At 48.2% G+C, this 18044-nt stretch overlaps 1 protein-coding gene across 2 annotated transcripts in view; it reads left to right on the top strand.

Moving 5' to 3' along the window:
• The first annotated feature begins 6188 nt into the window (after positions 1-6188).
• The window catches only part of ZC3H12D (zinc finger CCCH-type containing 12D), a 33497-nt gene continuing 21641 nt past the window's right edge, over positions 6189-18044 (top strand). The window contains exons 1-2 of one of the 2 annotated variants that reach the window (XM_070376846.1): positions 6189-6405; positions 16400-16775. In XM_070376846.1, coding sequence (XP_070232947.1) covers positions 16471-16775 — 305 coding nt within the window. In that variant the 5' untranslated portion in view covers positions 6189-6405; positions 16400-16470. Of the gene's footprint in view, positions 6406-7594; positions 8080-16399; positions 16776-18044 lie in introns of those variants that run through there. The other variant, XM_070376844.1, reaches the window with a different exon arrangement.

The following is an 18044-nucleotide window of genomic DNA, read 5'->3' as shown; positions in this document are numbered from 1 at the left end:
TCCTCCAATTTACTGCTCCTGAAGGTGCTCAGTCATGTCCAATTCTTTGCCACCATTTAGACTATAGCCTGCCAGGCTCCTCTGTCCATGGGATTTCCCAGGCAGGAATATTGGAGTGGGTTGCCATTTCCTTTTCCAGGGAATCTTCCTGACCCAGGGACAGAACCCATGTCTCCTGTGTCTCCTGCATTGCTGGTGGATTATTTACCGCTGTAATAAGGGTAGTAAAAGTTAAAACAACCATGAGAAATGACTTACCATGTCTCACACATCAGGCTGGTAAAAAGCGAAAAGAATCACAGGCTCAAAATTTCGTGGGGTGACAGAGAAAAAAGAACTCCCCCACACTGCCAGTGGAGGAATCGATGGGAGGAAGCTGCTGACAACCATCAGAGCAACAAATGCCTACACCCTGTTTTAGTTCATCGAGAAAACAGATCATACAATCCAGACTGTTTTTGGTGCTCACCCATGCTGTTCGTACAGGGGAGTAGACAAGCCAAGGATTCTGCCCTGGGTCAGTGAACCACTGAAACAGCCCACGCCATCTGCCCACGTGTTCCTCCCTGCAAAGGGTCCATACCCCACATTTAGGAGCCACTGTCTCAGCACCTCCAGGCTGCTTCCTGAAAGCACAGACTTCTGTCTTTCACTGCAAAGGGCCAGAGTGGAGGAAAAATAGCCTCGGGGCAGACTCAATGCCCATCTTCAGCACAGCAGAAGAGGGAAGTGTGCCACGCTCGTGGTCCCACTGTTCTCTAAGTCTAATAGCTTTTTTTTTTCTTTTTAGCCACCCAGCATGTGGGATCTTAGTTCCCCAACCAAGGGTGGAACCTATGGCCCCTCCACTGGAAGCACGGAGTCTTAACCACTGGATCGCCAGAGAACTCCCCTAATAGCTTCTGGAGACATGTAAACATGGGCCCAAGTTACTGCTGCAAGTGGAAAGTTGCTGTTCTTTTTTCACTGTCTCCTGGGCAGAGTCTAGTTTGGGGTCAATGATGCAGTAACTAAAACTGTAACCTCTCAGTTCAGTTTAGTTGCTCAGTTGTGTCCGACTCTTTGTGACCCCATGAACTCCAGCACACCAAGCCTCCCTGTCCATCACAAACTCCCAGAGTTTACTCAAACTCATGTCCATTGAGTCGGTGATGCCATCCAACCATCTCATCCTCTGTCATCCCCTTCTCTTCCCACCTTCAATCTTTCCCAGCATCACGGTCTTTTCAAATGAGTCACTTCTTTGCATCAGGTGGCCAAAGTATTGGAGTTTCAGCTTCAGCATCAGCCCTTCCAATGAATATTCGGGACTGATTTTCTTAAGGATGGACTGGTTGGATCTTCTTGCGGTACAGGGGACTCTCAAGAGTCTTCTCCAACACCACAGTTCAAAAGCATCAATTCTTTGGTGCTCAGCTTTCTTTATAGTCCAACTATCACATCCATACATGACTACTGGAAAAACCATAGCTTTGACTAGACGGACCTTTGTTGGCAAAGTAATGTCTCTGCTTTTTAATATGCTGTCTAGGTTGTTCATAACTTTTCTTCCAAGGAGTAAGCGTCTTTTAATTTCATGGCTGCAGTCACCACCTGCAGTGATTTTGGAGCCCAAGAAAATAAAGTCTGTCACTGTTTCCATTGTTTCCCCATCTATTTGCCATGAAGTGATGGGACCAGATGCCATGATCTTCGTTTTCTGAATGTTGAACTTTAAGCCTACTTTTTCACTCTGCTCTTTCACTTTCATCAAGTCTCTTTAGTTCTTCACTTTCTGTCATAAGGGTGGTGTCATCTGCATATCTGAGGTTATTGATATTTCTCCCGGCAATCTTGATTCCAGCTTGTGCTTTTTCCAGCCCAGCGTTTCTCATAATGTACTCTGCATAAAAGTAGAATAAGCAGGGTGACAATATACAGCCTTGACGTACTCCTTTTCCTATTTGGAACCAGTCTGTTGTTCCATGTCCAGTTCTAACTGTTGCTGACCTGCATACAGATTTCTCAGGAGGCAGGTCAGGTGGTTTGGTATTCCCATCTCTTGAAGAATTTTCCACAGTTTATTGTGATCCACACAGTGAAAGGCTTTGGGGTAGTCAATTAAGCAGAAATAGATGTTTTTCTGGAACTCTCTTGCTTTTTCGATGATCCAGCGGATGTTGGCAATTTGATCTCTGGTTCCTCTGCCTTTTCTAAAGCCAGCTTGAACATCTGGAAGTTCATGGTTCACTTGCTGTTGAAGCCTGACTTGAAGAATTTTGAGCATTACTTTACTAGCGTGTGAGATGAGTGCAATTGTGTGGTAGTTTGAGCATTCTTTGGCATTGTCTTTCTTTGGGATTGGAATGAAAACTGACCTTTTCCAGTCCTGTTGGTCACTGCTGAGTTTTCCAAATTTGCTGGCATATTGAGTAACCTCTGTAACCTCCAGCAGGTTACAATTAGGGAGAAATAGGCTAAACAGTAGGTTCAATCCCTGGGCCTGGAAGATCCCCCGGAGGAGGAAATGGCAGCCCAGTCCAGTATTCTGGCCTGGGAAATACCATGGATAGAGGAGCCTGGTGGGCCACAATCCATGTTGCCACAAAGAGCTGGGCACGACTGAGCGACTGAGCATGCATGCACACAGGCTGGCTAAACAGTGGTTCAACTCTTTCAACTTCTGACAGTCAGAGCAGCTAAGTCATTTCAGTTGTGGAGAAACCAAGATGAGTTTTCTCTAAATCAGATACCATAAAGACACCAGATGGTGGTTCTTTGCTTATGAAGACCACAGAGTAGCTGTTTTTCAGGTCTACATAATGTCTCTTGAGATTTCAAACACAGAATTCTGGGGTCTCTGCCAAAAAAATGCTGACTTGCCTGATAGTTGAGGAGGTTCTAATGTCTTTTTCGCTTTTGCTGCTGGCTGCTGTGTTGCCTGACCTGTGCAGAGGCATCCATCACCCTGGACTGATACAGATCAGGATTCAGAAATTTCATTACTCAGGTTCATCTTTTGTTAAGTGCGCAGCATGGTGGCACCTGGCAACCTCTGCAGAGAATTCCTTCCTTGACTGGTTGCTATCCTGTACATAGAATTATTGCACTCAGAATCTGATATTTGGGCAAGAGAGTCCAAGGAACCCCTTAGGAGTGATTGGCTCTGAGTTCTGTGGCTTTATTCGGCCAGAGAGTCAGAGAATAAGGCTCCTGGACAACGTCAGGTCATTTCCAAACAGAAACCCTTCCCTGCATTGAGGTGCAACACCACTGCTTGGACAGAGGCTTCCAGCGAAGAATCGGCATTTGATGCCCCTTCATCTACTATGATGTCCCAGGTGGGGCTAGTGGTAAAGAACCCGCCTGCCAATGCAGGAGATGTGAGAGACGTGGGTTCGATCCCTAGGTCGGGGAGATCCTCTGGAGAAGAGCATGGCAACCCACTCCAGTACTCTTGCCTGAAGAATCTTGTGGACAGAGGAGCCAGGTGGGTGACAGTTCATGGGGGCAGCAAAGAATCTAATACAACTGAAGGGACTTAACATACATGCACACATCTTCTACAGGACTTGAGCTGAAAATATTATCTGGTACATCACTCAACATAAGGACTTAGATTTCTCCTAAAATTTCATACCAGGAAAATCTTTTTTCTCTTGAAAACTGAGCATGCTTTACTAGGTGTTTGAGAGCTGAGAGGAGGCTACACAGGCCAGATAAAGGGTGTATTTTGGAGCCTGATGGTCCTGGGTTTGACTCTTGACTCAAACCACTTACTGAGTGAACTTGGGCAGTTCAGTTACCCTTTCTCAACACTGCTCTGTGTGTGTGTGTGTGTATGTGTGCACACTTAGTCGTGTCTGACTATCTGCAACCCCATGAACTATATATAGCCCACCCAGGCTCCTCTGTCCATGGAATTCTCCAGACAAGAATACTGGAGTGGTTTGCCATTTTCTCCTCCAAGGGAACTTCCCGATCCAGGGATTGAACCCATGTTACTTGTGTCTCCTGTATTGGGAGGTGGAGCACCACCTGGGAAGCCCTTCAGTACTGATGACCTCATCTCAAAACTGGGAAGAATATTTCCTGTGCTGTAGAGCTGTTGTGCGGATTAGGAAACTTTGATGGAAACTTAGCAAATACACTGGCTGCTGCTAAGCTAAGTCACTTCAGTCGTGTCCGTCTCTGTGTGACCCCATAGACAGCAGCCCACCAGGCTCCCCCGTCCCTGGGATTCTCCAGGCAAGAACACTGGCGTGGGTTGCCATTTCCTTCTCCAATGCATGAAAGTGAAAAGTGAAAGTGAAGTCACTCAGTTGTGTCCGACTGCTAGTGACCCCATGGACTGCAGCCTACCAGGCTCCTCTGTCCATGGAATTTGCCAGGCAAGAGTACTGGAGTCGGGTGCCAGGGGGTGAACAAATGGTAGCTGTTATTAGAAAATCCATTGTGTCCCAAATTTCAAAGCTAGGATCAGTGCTCAAGTGAAGTGACTATTTTAACCTAGGTTCTAGTGTAATGTTCTTTTTTTCTTTGAATGGTTTCTGACTGTAGTTTTTGTTTTTTAATTATTAAAAAAATTTTTTAATTGTATGACTTTTCATCATTTAAAAAGAATGGAGTATGGCTGGTTCACAATGTTGTATTAGTTTCAGTTGTTTAACAAAGTAATTTAGTTACACACACACACATATATTTGTTTTTCAGATTCTTTTCCCTTATAAGTTATTACAAAATATTGAGTATTTTGTATACTGTGCTATACAGTAGATCTTTTTAGTTATCTGTTTTATTTTTTAAACATCTCAATTTATTTATTTTTAATTGAAGGACAATTGCTCTACAATATTGTGTTGGTTTTTGCCATACAACAACATGAATCAGCCATAGGTATACTTATGTCCCCTCCCTCCTGAACCTCCCTCCCACCTCCCACCCCATCCCACCCCTCTAGGTTGTCACAGAGCCTGGGTTTGAGCTCCCTGAGTCATACAGCAAATTCCCACCAGCTGTCTATTTTAAACATAGTAGTGTGTTTATGTTAATCCCAAACTCCTAATTTATCCCCACTGTACTTCTAATCTTTATTTAGGTAATCCATTCTACTGCTAAGTCACTTCAGTCGTGTCCAACTCTGTGTGATCCCATAGACAGCAGCCCACCAGGCTGCCCCATCCCTGGGATTCTCCAGGCAAGAACACTGGAGTGGGTTGCCATTTCCTCCTCCAATGCATGAAAGTGAAAAGTGAAAGTGAAGTCACTCAGTCGTGTGCGACTACTAGCGACCCCATGGACTGCAGCCTTCCAGGCTCCTCCGTCCATGGGATTTTCCAGGCAAGAGTACTGGAGTGGGGTGCCATTGCCTTCTCCGATCTATACGTGCCTTAATATTGCAGACTGCCTCCCATCTTCTGTGTGGCACAGATGGGAAATCAAGAAAGCAGCGCATCGAAAGTCTGGTAACTTGTGGCTTTCTTATTTCCTCAGCACCGACTCCCAGGCTCTAAACTCAGCTTGACTAACTGAGTGACTGTATATTTCTGGACTGGTCACATTAGGGACATTGGCATTTGCTGTGCAGGTGGGTTGCTGTGGGGTTTGATTGTGTTCTTTCTTCTGATGAGCATCCCCCAATGCTGGAAATAATCACAGAGCTTGGGGTTTGTTGCCCATACCTGTTGAGGCTGCAGCAAGCTGGACTTCAGGATGCTGGGGTCCCAGGATGCTGGGGTCAGGCTCCTCCGGCCATTGTGAGAGAGGAGACCGCCCACCCCGTGCGCGGCCACAGAGAGGGAAGCCCAGGGCCGTATAATCTCCTGACAGAGGCCAGTGCCCTGCTCCTCCAGCAAGAAGGACTTTGTGACCTGCCTGGGACCCCTGTGATGGCAGGGAAATGCCCACGCGCCCATGCACCCAGGTTCTGTCCCTGCCCCGCCCCCACCTTGGCTCTGTGTAACTGGCAATTCTGTATATAAAGTTGTGAGCCCCCACCTTCCTAAGAAGCATCTAGGATCAGATGCTCTTTCAGCTGCCGGCCAGAGTGGGAACTTGGAGCAGCCACGTCCACCGTGTCCACCGTTGAGGGCGGGGGTGGGGGGAGGCGGAGAGCTCATATTTTCGTCTGCCCTAGCCCTGCCCTCACGGAGTGTGTTTGCATGTGGTTGTTGAACTTTGATTCAGTGACTCATGCTGAGGTGCAGGCTTCATCTCCCTCCCTCATCTGATTGCTGTCTTCCTCTCCTTTAAAAGAAAAAAAAAAGGCAAAGCAAAACTACCTTTGCAGCTTTGAATGTGAATGGTGAAAGGAAGCAGAACTTCGGCCTGAAGAGACTCTCCCAGCCTCGGGGACACCTGGACAGCTGGGAGGACAGCTGAGGGGACCGGGGTGTCCACCGCGAGGGCCCTCGACACGCCCTGCTGGTGAGTGCAGGTCCTCTGGCATGGGTCAGTGTGATAGAGTGCTGTCAGACTTGCGGCGGGGGTGGGAGGACAGAGACAGCGCACTCAGGGAGGCGGGGGCCGGGATGCTGGGCATGTGTTCTTGGATGGGAAGCATCCTAGCAAAAATCTCATCTCCCTCAGTTACTCTGAGGGCTCAGTGGGGGAAAAAAATAGGTAAGCATCTTTAATTTCCTTTGGGTGAAATCTTGCTCTATCTAGCAAAATTGTATTTAATGTCAAGAGGGCTTTTATTGGAGAAAGATTAATCAGAAGAAACTCTTAGGTTTAAGTAAAAGCTCCTGCTTTAAAGATGTTTTAATTGTATGAAATCAGAAGGACTAGGGTCTCAAAGAGTCGGACATGACTGAGGCCACTTAGCACGCATGCACAGAACTCTGCAGCACATCTGAAACCTGTCTCCATGCTTTTGAGAGCATCTTGTAGACGAGATGGTGACTGGTGGGTGTCTAGTTTCCAGGCAGATCGGGAACGTTTGGCAGGGCCCCAAACGCCATGTCTTCTAGAGGATGGCCCCGTGGGCTTCAAGAAGACCTTCGAGGACGTTGAAATAAGTCTTCACCTGATGGCAGTGAATGTAATCTTGGCTTATGCCCTGGGGCCATTTTAGAATGCTTGGCCACGAACTCCAAGAGGTGACCTCAGGGCCACATGTTGCCAAGCCAGGAGTGCCAACACCTGGCAGCTGAATAGGCTGGGAGGGGCATTGAGCAGACGGTTTTGCTTTAAACTTTGCTTCAGAGTTGCCCTGCGGTATCGATCAGGGCTGTAAATACTTGTGTGTACACCTGAAGCAACCTCCAGCAGCACACAAGGGCCGGAGAAAACAAAGGCCAGCCCAGCCCCCCAGGCTCAGAGCAACATTATTCACAACAGCCCCCAGGTAGCAGCAATCCAAGTGTCCATGGATGAATGGAAGGATAAACAGTGTGGTTTATACGACACGGATGAACCTTGAAGACATTGTGACAAATGAGACAAGCCAGACCCAGAAGGACGAATACTGCACGATTTCACTTGCATAAAGTAGCTAGGATCGTCAAATTCGTAAAGACGCAAAGTAGAACTGTGGTTACCAGGAGTTGAGGCGGGGGGGATGGGGAGTAAGGGTTTAATGGGGATAGAGTTTCCATTTGGGAAAACGAAAACGCTCTGACTATAGAGGGTGATGATGGTTGCTTACTGCTGCTGAAATGCACTCATAAGAATCATTAAAACGGTGAATTTTATGCTGTGACTCTTTTGCCACAATTTCATAAAATTATAATTCTGTTAAGGGAAAAAAAAAAGGTCAGGCCAAAACCACAAATCTCATGGGCTGAAGTTTTTGCCTCTCTGTGACTTCCTCAAACTCTGACAACTCCCCTGAGGGCTTCTAGATCTAAGCTGAACCAGAAAACTTCTGCAGGGACTCTGTCTAGAACCGTCCCCTCACCACGGTGGGTGACTTCCGGTGGGCGTGTGCAGGAGATTTCTCTGCAGCTGGCCAAGGCAACCTGGGAACCGACTTGGAGGTCAGGGTCCAGTGTTGAAGGAGCGCTGGCCCTGCTCTGTGGCCCCCGAGTGGCCCTGGGCAGCACCCTCTGGCAGGAACTGCCACCCTTGGGAGTCTCCCATCCAGCGGTGAGATCCTGGGTAAGTCAGCCAAACCTCAGTCTTGTCACCTGCAACCTGAGTAACTCTTTCCATGTCGCAGGGACTTTGGGATTTCCCAAAGATGACACACAAGGAGACACCTTGTAACCGGAAAACACAGTGTCCCTGTGAGCTGCTGATTCTCTGCAGTTCTTATTGCTCTTATTTGTTCATGCTTCAGTTTGCTGTGTGTTTTTTTCTTCCCTAGGGGCTCTTCCAGCCAGACTTTTTGGCCCAGAGCCCCTCCTTCCTGATTGACTGATGCTAAAAACCAGATCTGACCCACCTTGTTCCGCCTGCGAGGGTCCCTTGTGCCCCCTCCCCCTTCTCCCTTTCTCTCCAGCTGGGTCGTCAGGTCCGGAGCCCACCCTCTGCAGCCTCCACACTGAGCATCCGACAGCGTGCCCCGCTGACTTAGAGTGCGGGAGACTTGGGAAGGTTTTCAAAGTGTTACTAGCCATCTGTGCTGTTTGTGACTTCCAGTCAAGATTGAGGAAGAAAACCAAGATGAAATTGTTCGTACTTTCAGGTCTTAAAAATAGAATGGAAAAAGTAGCTGCCGGCAGCCCTGCGGCTCAAAGACCATCACAGCTGGGGGAGGGGGGGCGGGGGGCGGGCTGTGACTCGGGGCTCCAGAGAGCAGCCCCCCACCCTAGTGTTCTCCCTTATTTAGAAATTTTAAAAGGAAATGAAGTTATTTTAGAGTCTCAAGGGGGAAAAAAGCCTCTGAAGTAGGTGAATTCTTTCAGTTAATTTTGTGTGAAAACAGCCCTCCCATCCCACGCATACCCTACAAAACTCTGCTCAGAAAAGGAGCTCTGTTGAAGCTTGAGGGGTCTGTGAGGAGCTGCCAAGGCAGGGACCCCCCCTCCCACTCCCCAGGAGAAAGGTTTTTCACTTCAAGAATGTCCGTGCTTCTGCCCTACCAGAACCCAAAGTGACAAAATAAACTCGGACTCTCCTCGTAACTGTTACTAGGTGACTCAAGAGAAGTCACCTGACCTGACCCAGTCATATTTTGACGTTTCCATTTCTGGGATGATAAGGTATTGCTGCTATCTTGAACCAAAGCTCAAAGCAACCCATTATTTGGAGCATCTACTTATCGTCCGTCTCTGCCATTTGCTAGCTGTATAGCCCTCACTCTGTACCACTCTGAACCTTAGTGTCTTCATCTGTGAGCAGGGAATACTTTTTTATCCACCCTATCGACCCACCAGGGATAATGGGAAGTTTCAAGTAAGAGCCTCTGCAAAAAAATGAGTGGAAACAATGAAGAAAAACGTGAATATAAACTTTTATGTTCATATTGTCTGTACTGTCTTTCTTTCATTTTAGTTCCCTCCTTCTTTTCTTTCTCCCACCCTCTTCTCTCAAGCTTCCTGTCTCTTTCTTCCAAATCCAAATAAGGGCTACAGTGCATGCACAAAGAGCAGGGGAGGGGTGGGGTGGGAGTAACTAAAACCATCAGTCTGGGAGGACTTCTTGGAGGAGGTGACAGTGAGATTAGGTCTGGTGGAGAAGGGGCAGGGGTTCCACAGAGGGAAGAGCCTGGGGTGTGGTCTCCAGGTCTGAGACACGAGGGTCTTCTGGGGACAGCTCACAGTCCCTAGTGTGAGCTGGCCTACCAGATGGGTGAGTGTCATCTTCCTCTATGGAGATTGAGTCAAAGCTGGACCCTGGTCCAAGAAAACAATCACCCTGAAAGAAGAGAATGGCACTGGTCAGGGAAAAGGTGAGGCTGGACTAGAGGTACGTGGCCATGGAAACCAGAGAGGAGCTTGGACCTGGATGTGATCAGTCTTGCTTCTCACGCTGAGGGGCTTTGACATCTACTCTGAACAGGATGGAACGACATGGACATTTTGGGGGACACGGAAGTCTTAATCAATCTAGTCTAACTTGACTAGAGCAGTTGTGGGTGGGAGTGTGGTGAGGTGGCCCTCCCAGGAGCCCTGGGGAGATGACAACGTGGCCTGTCTCTGGCTGGGAGAGGCTGGCTCGTCCTTGGTCATCCAGCTCTGTGCGGGCCCCTCTGGCCTCGCCTTCCTCCTCCAACAAAGATAAGTCATTCCTCTCTTGAGTTTCGAAAGCACATTTTTCTGATAGAAAGTAACTGTGCTTATCATCATGATGTATGACTTGTTGTTTACATTTTTTGTCTGTTTTCCTGAATAGATTGTAGAGAAATCAGACTGTGGATTATTTTGTCTTTATAGAACTGGGTCCCAGCACATTGCCTGGTGCCTAGGAAGTGATCAGTAAGTGTTAGTTACATGAATGAAAGAATGAATGGATGGATGAATGAGTGAACTTGGACGGTGGTGGTGTGAGTGTAAAGGAGAGCATGATTATGGAAAACGTCAGGGAAGCAGAGTTAATGACTCATTGGATGTTGAAGTGTGGGAGAGGGATGAGTCAAAGCTGACCTCATGGTTGCTTCTATGGATCTCTGGGGGATGCCATTCAGTGAGATGGGAACTCAAGAAAAAATATTCCAGGAGGGAAGGTAATTTTAGCTTTGGGCATTTATTAAAGAAAAAGCTACTAAACTCTTCTAATATATGAGGCACTATGCCAGGTGCTGGCTTCCCTGGTGGCTCAGATAGTAAAGAATTCGCCTGCAATGTGGGAGACCTGGGTTCGAGCCCTGGGTTGGAAAGATCCCCTGGAGGAGGGCATGGCAACCCATTCCAGTATTCTTGGCTGGAGAATCCCCACAGACAGAGGAGCCAGGAGGGATGCAGGCCATGGGATCACAAAGTGTCAGACACGACTGAGCGACTAGAACACACATGCTCAGTGCTAGTGACTCTGAGACAGACAGGTCGGAAGGCAGTTCACAGTCTGAGAAGCAGATACCTGACAACTCCATATGCCTTACAGAGGTGTGTGCACATGCCTGGGACCTGAGAGGCCCAAGACACTCATTCTGTCAGGGAGTCAGGGATGACCAGTGTGAGCACATTTGAGCCAAATCTTTTTTTTTTTTTTTAAGTCAAATCTTGATTTTTGCTAAACCCAAAAGATCTCTCTGGGTAGACAGGACATCATATGCAAAAGTGCAATGATAGGAATATTCTGGAGTGGGGAGTAGAAAGAGCTTCAGTGTGGCTGGAGAGAAAGGGCCAGAGGGCAGTTGAGGGCAAGAGGTGGACGGGGGCCTGCAGTGCATCCTGACAGCTCAGCCATCTGCTTAGGAACTTGGTGTCTTTCTTGAGGTCAACACGGGGTAAGAGGGTTTTCTAAGCAGGGGGTGACATGATCAGACTTGTTCTAGAAACGCAGTGCTGGCTACAAATGGGGGCTTGGCCAGATGGGATGGAGGAGGGGCTCCTAGGAAGCTGTGGCCCACACTGGGGGTGGGATGCAGAAGGTAGGCATGGAGGCTTGGGTGGGGCTTGTGGGCAGGAGGTGGGTGTGAGAGGGGCCATGCTGAAGGAAGGAAAGACACAGGGCTTCTGTCGGGGGCCCTGGATGACATGTCTATAGGCCACCTACACGGAACCGTCTAAATGGAAAAAGCTGTTGAAAAGCTCTGGATTTAAGAAGAGGGTTTTTGGTTTCAGAATTCCTTTCCAGTCTCACAAACTATTAAGGACCACCATCACCCCAATTTGTTTATGTGGTTTATATCTATCTGTCGATATGTACTTTATTAGAAACTAAAACTATGAAATTTAAAAATAATCATTTATTTTAAAAATCAGGGTAAACCAATCATATTTAATATAAATGATGTATTTTATGAGAAAGAACTCTATTTTCCAAACCTCCAAAATTTTTAAGAAGACTGGTACTGATTTATATTTTTGCAAATCTCTTTAATATTCAGCTTAATACAAGACAGCTGGCTTCTCATATCTGCTTCCATGTTCAAGCTGTTGGCAATATCACAGTGACATGTAGCTTCTGGGATACTTCATGGTACACTCGTGAGAGGATGAGTGGAAGAAAAAGCAAATTACAACTTAGCATTTATTAGGGAAATGGTTTTACCTTATACACTCCCTGTGAGGGTCTTGGGCTCCCTCTGGACCACACTTTGAGAATCACTGAAGCCGAACTCAGCAAATGTTCTGAGTTCCCACAGTGCTTTACCAAATGGCGCGCAGGGCATTTATCTCACAGGTTTACAGCTGTGTGTGCCTGGTGCTTAGCAAGAAGTCTGAACTGGAAGTGCAGTTGTGGGTTCATGGATCTAGGGGGCTGGTGGAGGGCATGAGGGTTAGGGAAGATGGCTTGGGCAGGAGCCCGACATTGAACAAGGGACCAGAGGCTAAGCAAAGAGCTGGAAAGAAGTAGGAGACCCAGGCTGTTCTGCAACCTACGAGAGAAGAGAGTTTCAAGAAAGAGGTGGTCCAAAATTTTTGGATTTAAAATCCCAAGTAAGGATGTGGGCCACAGAGCCAAAAGCAGCAGAGAGGCTGCCCAAGGCAAGGAGTGGAAAGATGCTGCTGGCTTTGGCAGTTACGAGGTTACTGGTGACTTTGAGGGCAATTTCGGTATGGCAGTGATCAGTGGGCCAGGCAGGTAGCAACCGACTAGTGGTAGCTGCGGCAGAGGCCTCTCTATTCAGGAGTCAGTTCCGTCCCTCAGTCACGTCTGAATCTTTGTGACCCCATGGACCGCAGCACACTGGGCTTCCCTGTCCATCACCAACTCCCAGAGCTTGCTCAAACTCATGTCCATCGAGTCGGTGATGCCATCCAATCATCTCATCCTCTGTCATCCCCTTCTCCTCCCGCCTTCAATCGTTCCCAGCATCAGGGTCTTTTCCAAGGAGTCAGTTCTTTGCATCAGGTGGCCAAAGTATTGGAGTTTCAGCTTCAGCGTCAGTCCTTTCAATGAATATTCAGGGCTAAATTCCTTTACGATTGACTGGTTGGATCTCCTTGCAGTCCAAGGGACTCTCAAGAGTCTTCTCCAACACCACAGTTCAAAAACATCAATTCTTCGGCACTCAGCTTTCTTCACAGTCCAACTCTCACATCCATACATGACCACTGGAAAAACCATAGCTTTGACTAGACGGACCTTTATTGGCAAAGTAATGTCTCTGCTTTTTAATATGCCATCTAGTTTGGTCATAGCTTTTCTTCCAAGGAGCAAGCATCTTTTAATTTCATGGCTGCAGTCACCATCTGCAGTGATTTTGGAGCCCAGAAAATAAAGTCTGTCACTATTTCCATTGTTTCCCCATCTACTTGCCATGAAGTAATGGGACCGGATGCCATGGTCTTAGTTTTCTGAATGTTGAGTTTTAGGCCAACTTTCTCACTGTCTTCTTTCACTTTCATTAAGAGGCTCTTTAGTTCTTCACTTTCTGCCATAAGGGTGGTGTCATCTGTGTATCTGAGGTTATTGATATTTCTCCTGGCAATCTTGATTCCAGCTTGTGCTTCATCCAGGCCGGCATTTCTCATGATGTACTCTGCACATAAGTTAAATAAGCAGGTGACAATATACAGCCTTGACATAGTGCTTTCCGATTTGGAACCAGTCTGTTGTCCCATATCCAGTTCTAACTGTTGCTTCCTGACCTGCATATAGATTTCTCAGGGGGCAGGTAAGTTGGTCTGGTATTCCCATCTCTTGAAGAATTATCCACAAAAATTTTCTATCCAGGAGGCTGATTGACAAATGTCTGTGACCTGCCAGCCCCATCATGAGTTCTACTGAAGTTCTTGTATTAAGGGAGAGGTTCTGCAAGACAAGAGGAGGCCATGCTGGGAACCCAGAAGAGACAGTGTTGCAGAGGATTCCAATAGGAGGCTAGGAACTGAAGATGAAGAGCCTGTAATACTGAGAAGAGGACGGGGTGGAATGACAGATGTGTGTGAATGTGTGTTGAGCACCGTTTGTAGGGGAAACATCAAAGACCACCTGCATTTCCATCATTTGGCATATGGATAAACACCATACATTCTTTCATTTGGTCATTCATTTGACAAATATGCACTGAGATTCAGCTGTGCCAGGCACTGTTCTAAATACTGTGGATAGGGTGGGCAGCCAGACAGCTAAACTGTCAGGGAAAGATTTCCAAAATGACTCTTTAATAAGAGAAGTGACTTGCTGAATGATAAGTCCAGTATGATACTATTTGTGTAAAAACAACCTCCTTTAAACATAATGTGCATGTATCTGCTAGACATGCAAGAAAATGCAGAGATAAAGTGCTAGAAGCAGACAGGAGAGGCAAGTAGGGTTTGGGGTTTGTAGGAAGAGACATTATATATTTTCATATGCTATACTTCTACATTGTTTCAATTTTTCATAGTCTATAGATTTTCAGGATTATTTCTGTATTTTAAATGTTTTTTGAAAGATATAGGTCTTTGTGAAAAGAGAGACCCAGTCTGAGCAGAGTGTTCCTTTTGACTCAGTCATATTTTCTTGTAAACATATGTCAGGCTGCACCCTCCTGCCCCCAACTACCCCAAAGGTGCAGGCCAGGAAGTGACGGCTGGGTGGAAAGAATCAAGTTTGAGTTAGGACCTCTTATTTTAGAGGTTCAGTACTATCTGAATTAACTGCTATGGAAAACTGTGTTGGTGCACAGAGCTGAATTTTGGTCAAAGCATGTGTTTCTGGGAATAGAATTCACCAGAGAGTGTTTTCCTGTTTAATTCGAGGAGTTGTATTAGTTTGCTGTGGATGTCATAACAAAATACCACAGAGTTGGTTTTTATTTTGGATATATATGGGCTTCCCTAGTGACTCAGATGCTAAAGAATCTGTCTGCAATGCGGGAGACCCAGGTTCAATCCCTGGGTCAGGAAGATCCCCTGGAGAAAACCGTGGCAACCCACTCCAATATTCTTGCCTGGAGAATTCCATGGTCAGAGGAGCCTGGTGGACTACAGTCCAGGGTGTTGCAAAGAGTTGGATACTACTGAGTGACTAGCATTTTACAACCTATATATATTATGTAAACAGTCAGCCCTCCATATCCTCGAATTCAACCAATTGTGGATTAAAACTATTAAAAAAAAAAAAGAATCCCAGAAGTTTCCTAGGCCCTGGGAGGCCTAGCCCCTCACCTGCCCCAAGCCCTGAAGAAGCCACCTCGCCTCCTGTCCCCCTTCCCTGGCCTGGTGGGGCCTGACTGAGGGGGAAGACTGACCCGCAGGGGAGGGGGAATCCCTACCTGCTGTTTCTTCCTCTGTCATCACTGACCCCCTTCTCCCCTGAACCCCTAATCATACTCAAAGAGTTCCTAAAGCCTGACACCTGCATCATACAAGCAAAACTTGACTTTCCCATGTTCCGGCAGCTATTTACATGGCATTACACTGTACTAGGTATTATAAGCAATGTAGAGAGGCTTTAGAGTCCTGGTGGATATGCTTAGGTTATATATAAGCATTATGCTGTTTTATATAAGGAACTTGAGCATCCATTCACGGAGTTTGATATCTTCAGTGGTCCTGGAACGTTTCCTGCAGCTGAGGGATGACTTTGTGTTAGTTGCTCTGTTGTGTCCAACTCTTTGTGATCCCATGGACCGTAGCTCACCAGGCTCCTCTGTCTATGGATTCTCCAGGCAAGAATATTGGATGGGTAGACATTCCCTTCTCCAGGGCATCTTCTCGACCCAGGGGTCGAACCTGGGTCTCCCACATTGCAGGCAGATTCTTGACCACCTGATCCACCGTTTTTAAAATTTAACATTATCGCCATCATCATCATCACCTCCTCGAAGTTCTGGTGGTTGGAAGTCCGAGATCATGGTGTCAGCGGGCTGGTTTCTTCTGAGACCTCCTCCTCAGCTGGCTGTTGGCCTTTTCCCTCCACTGTGTTTCCTCATGGCTTCCCTCGGTACCCATGTGTGTCCAGCTGTCCTCTTTGTATGAGGACACCAGTCACATTCGATTAGGACCCACTCCACTGACCTCCTTTTAACATAATCACCTCTTTAAGACGTTATCTCTGAATAGACACATGCTGAGGGGTGGGGTGGGGATATAGGGCTTCAACATATGCACTTGGCGGAGACACAGTCCAGCCATAGCAGAGCCTCAGAAGCACTTCTGTGGCCTGTGCACAAGTGTCCTGAGATCTGGGTGGCCTGCTCAGGTGGGTGACCGTCATGAGGGCCGGGAGTGCGGTGAAGGCCTGGGAGCGCCCACTAGGAAAGGCAGCGAGATTGCATCTGCGGCTCACCAGCCACACCAGCAACTGAAACTCCCCAGGGCACAAGGCCCCGATGTGACTTCCTGACAGACAAGGCGGGGGGTGGGGGGGGGGTGGGGGGAGCACACATAATCGGGCTCCCGCGGCCCAGCAACACCTGATGGCTGCCTCTTCTCTCTAGCTCATGCCGGCGGGGCGCTGCCAGGAGGAAGCCGGCGGCAGAACCCTTGCGGGGGTCCCGGCTGGCGCAGCATGCAGCGCTCGAGCAAGATGGAGTTCTTCCAGAAGCTGGGCTACAGCCGGGAGGACGTGGCCAGGGTGCTGGGCAAGCTGGGTGAGGACGCCCTGGTCAATGACGTGCTGCAGGAGCTGATCCAGACGGGCAGCCGGCCCGCCGCACCTGAGGGCAGCGCCGCACCCCTGCTCGTGCCCAGGGGCTCCTGCGGGACCCCGGACTCTGCCCAGGGCGGGCTAGGAGCGGACCCTGGAGAAGACAGCGGAGGCCCCGCCAGCTCCTTGAGACCCATAGTGATCGACGGCAGCAACGTGGCTATGAGGTAGCGTCCTTCACCCGTTCTTGTCGGTGGTTTGGTCCAAGGAGCTTTGGAGCCAGTGGATGGGGCTGGGAACCCCCGGTTCAACCCTCAGTAGCTGCTTAGCCACTTAACTGCTCTGAGCCTCACTTTCTCCATCTGTAAGGTGGGTCTACAACTTCCCTAGAAGTTTAGTCCTAAGAACTGGAGCTGCCTGACATGCTTAGGGCAGTGCTGACACAGAGTAAGTGTTCAACAGAGGGCAGCTATTCTCACGTTAAGGCAGAGGGGGCTCTCTTCCCCCTCTTATCCCAGCAGGGATAAATGGCAAGGAACCTAGGGCTGGGAGAAGGTGGCTTCTGGCCTGGAGTCTGTCCCTAAGTGGCCACATGACTCTGGGAAAGCTGGCTATCTCAAGTTTCCCCTTCTGTGACACAGGTCAAGAGACAGCTCTTTTGCTTCCCTTAAGATTATGAGAATGAGATGGAAAATGGACTTGAACCACCTCGAAAGCCCTCTGCTGGGGGTGGGGAGCCGTGGTGGAGGTGGTGGAGCTCCCGAGCTAGGGTTGGGGGGTGGTGTTTGTGGTCCCCAAGCTGCAGAGGCAGTAGTTATACTGATGCGTTGGCATCTTTGTGTGTTGCGGTGATGAGAGCTCCACGCCGGGCCTCATCTTTCCTGAAGAGGTTAAGTTCTGCTGAGAAAGGGGTTCCACAGCCTCACCCACACCCACCACTGGGCATGGAGAAGGCTTTGCCCAAACAAGCACATTACTTTACTGTTTGGCTAAGCTATAGCCCAACCGAGGGCAGAGCCATAGGGAGTCGGTCATTCAGAGCCACACATAGATGCATGTCCCTTTCCAAAAGCTGAGCCACGTTGGGCATGGAAATAACCGGTGTCACCGCTGCTGAATATGTCAACAGGGGATTCTTTGGCTGAGGAGCTGAGTGGTTTTCCCTGGGAATTTGGGCTCACTCTGGATTAGGCGCTGCAGGACAGAAGTTTGGAAGGGTTAACTCAAGATGGCCCGGCCTTGGGGGAAGTTCCCCGCTTGGTGTGTAGGGCAAGATTGTTCAAGTATTCATTCAAGTTTTAGCCACCTAGGCTTGATTATATCAACAGGCAGTAGAGCCCTGCCTTCTCCTTGTGGCCTAGGAGCTGGTCCTCGGGTCTGTAAAGCATTCTCACACATGCTCTGTGTAGGCACCAGGTAGGCGAGCCTCTGAAATCCTGCTAATTCAAGATTCCTGAGGGAATTAAAGGGAGTTTTAAGAATTCAGTAGTTTCTGA

The sequence above is a fragment of the Bos mutus genome, chromosome 9 (assembly GCF_027580195.1).
Source record: "Bos mutus isolate GX-2022 chromosome 9, NWIPB_WYAK_1.1, whole genome shotgun sequence".
Lineage (NCBI taxonomy): Eukaryota > Metazoa > Chordata > Mammalia > Artiodactyla > Bovidae > Bos > Bos mutus.
Note: the sequence above shows the minus strand (reverse complement) of the source record. Positions and strands in the feature narration are given on the sequence as shown.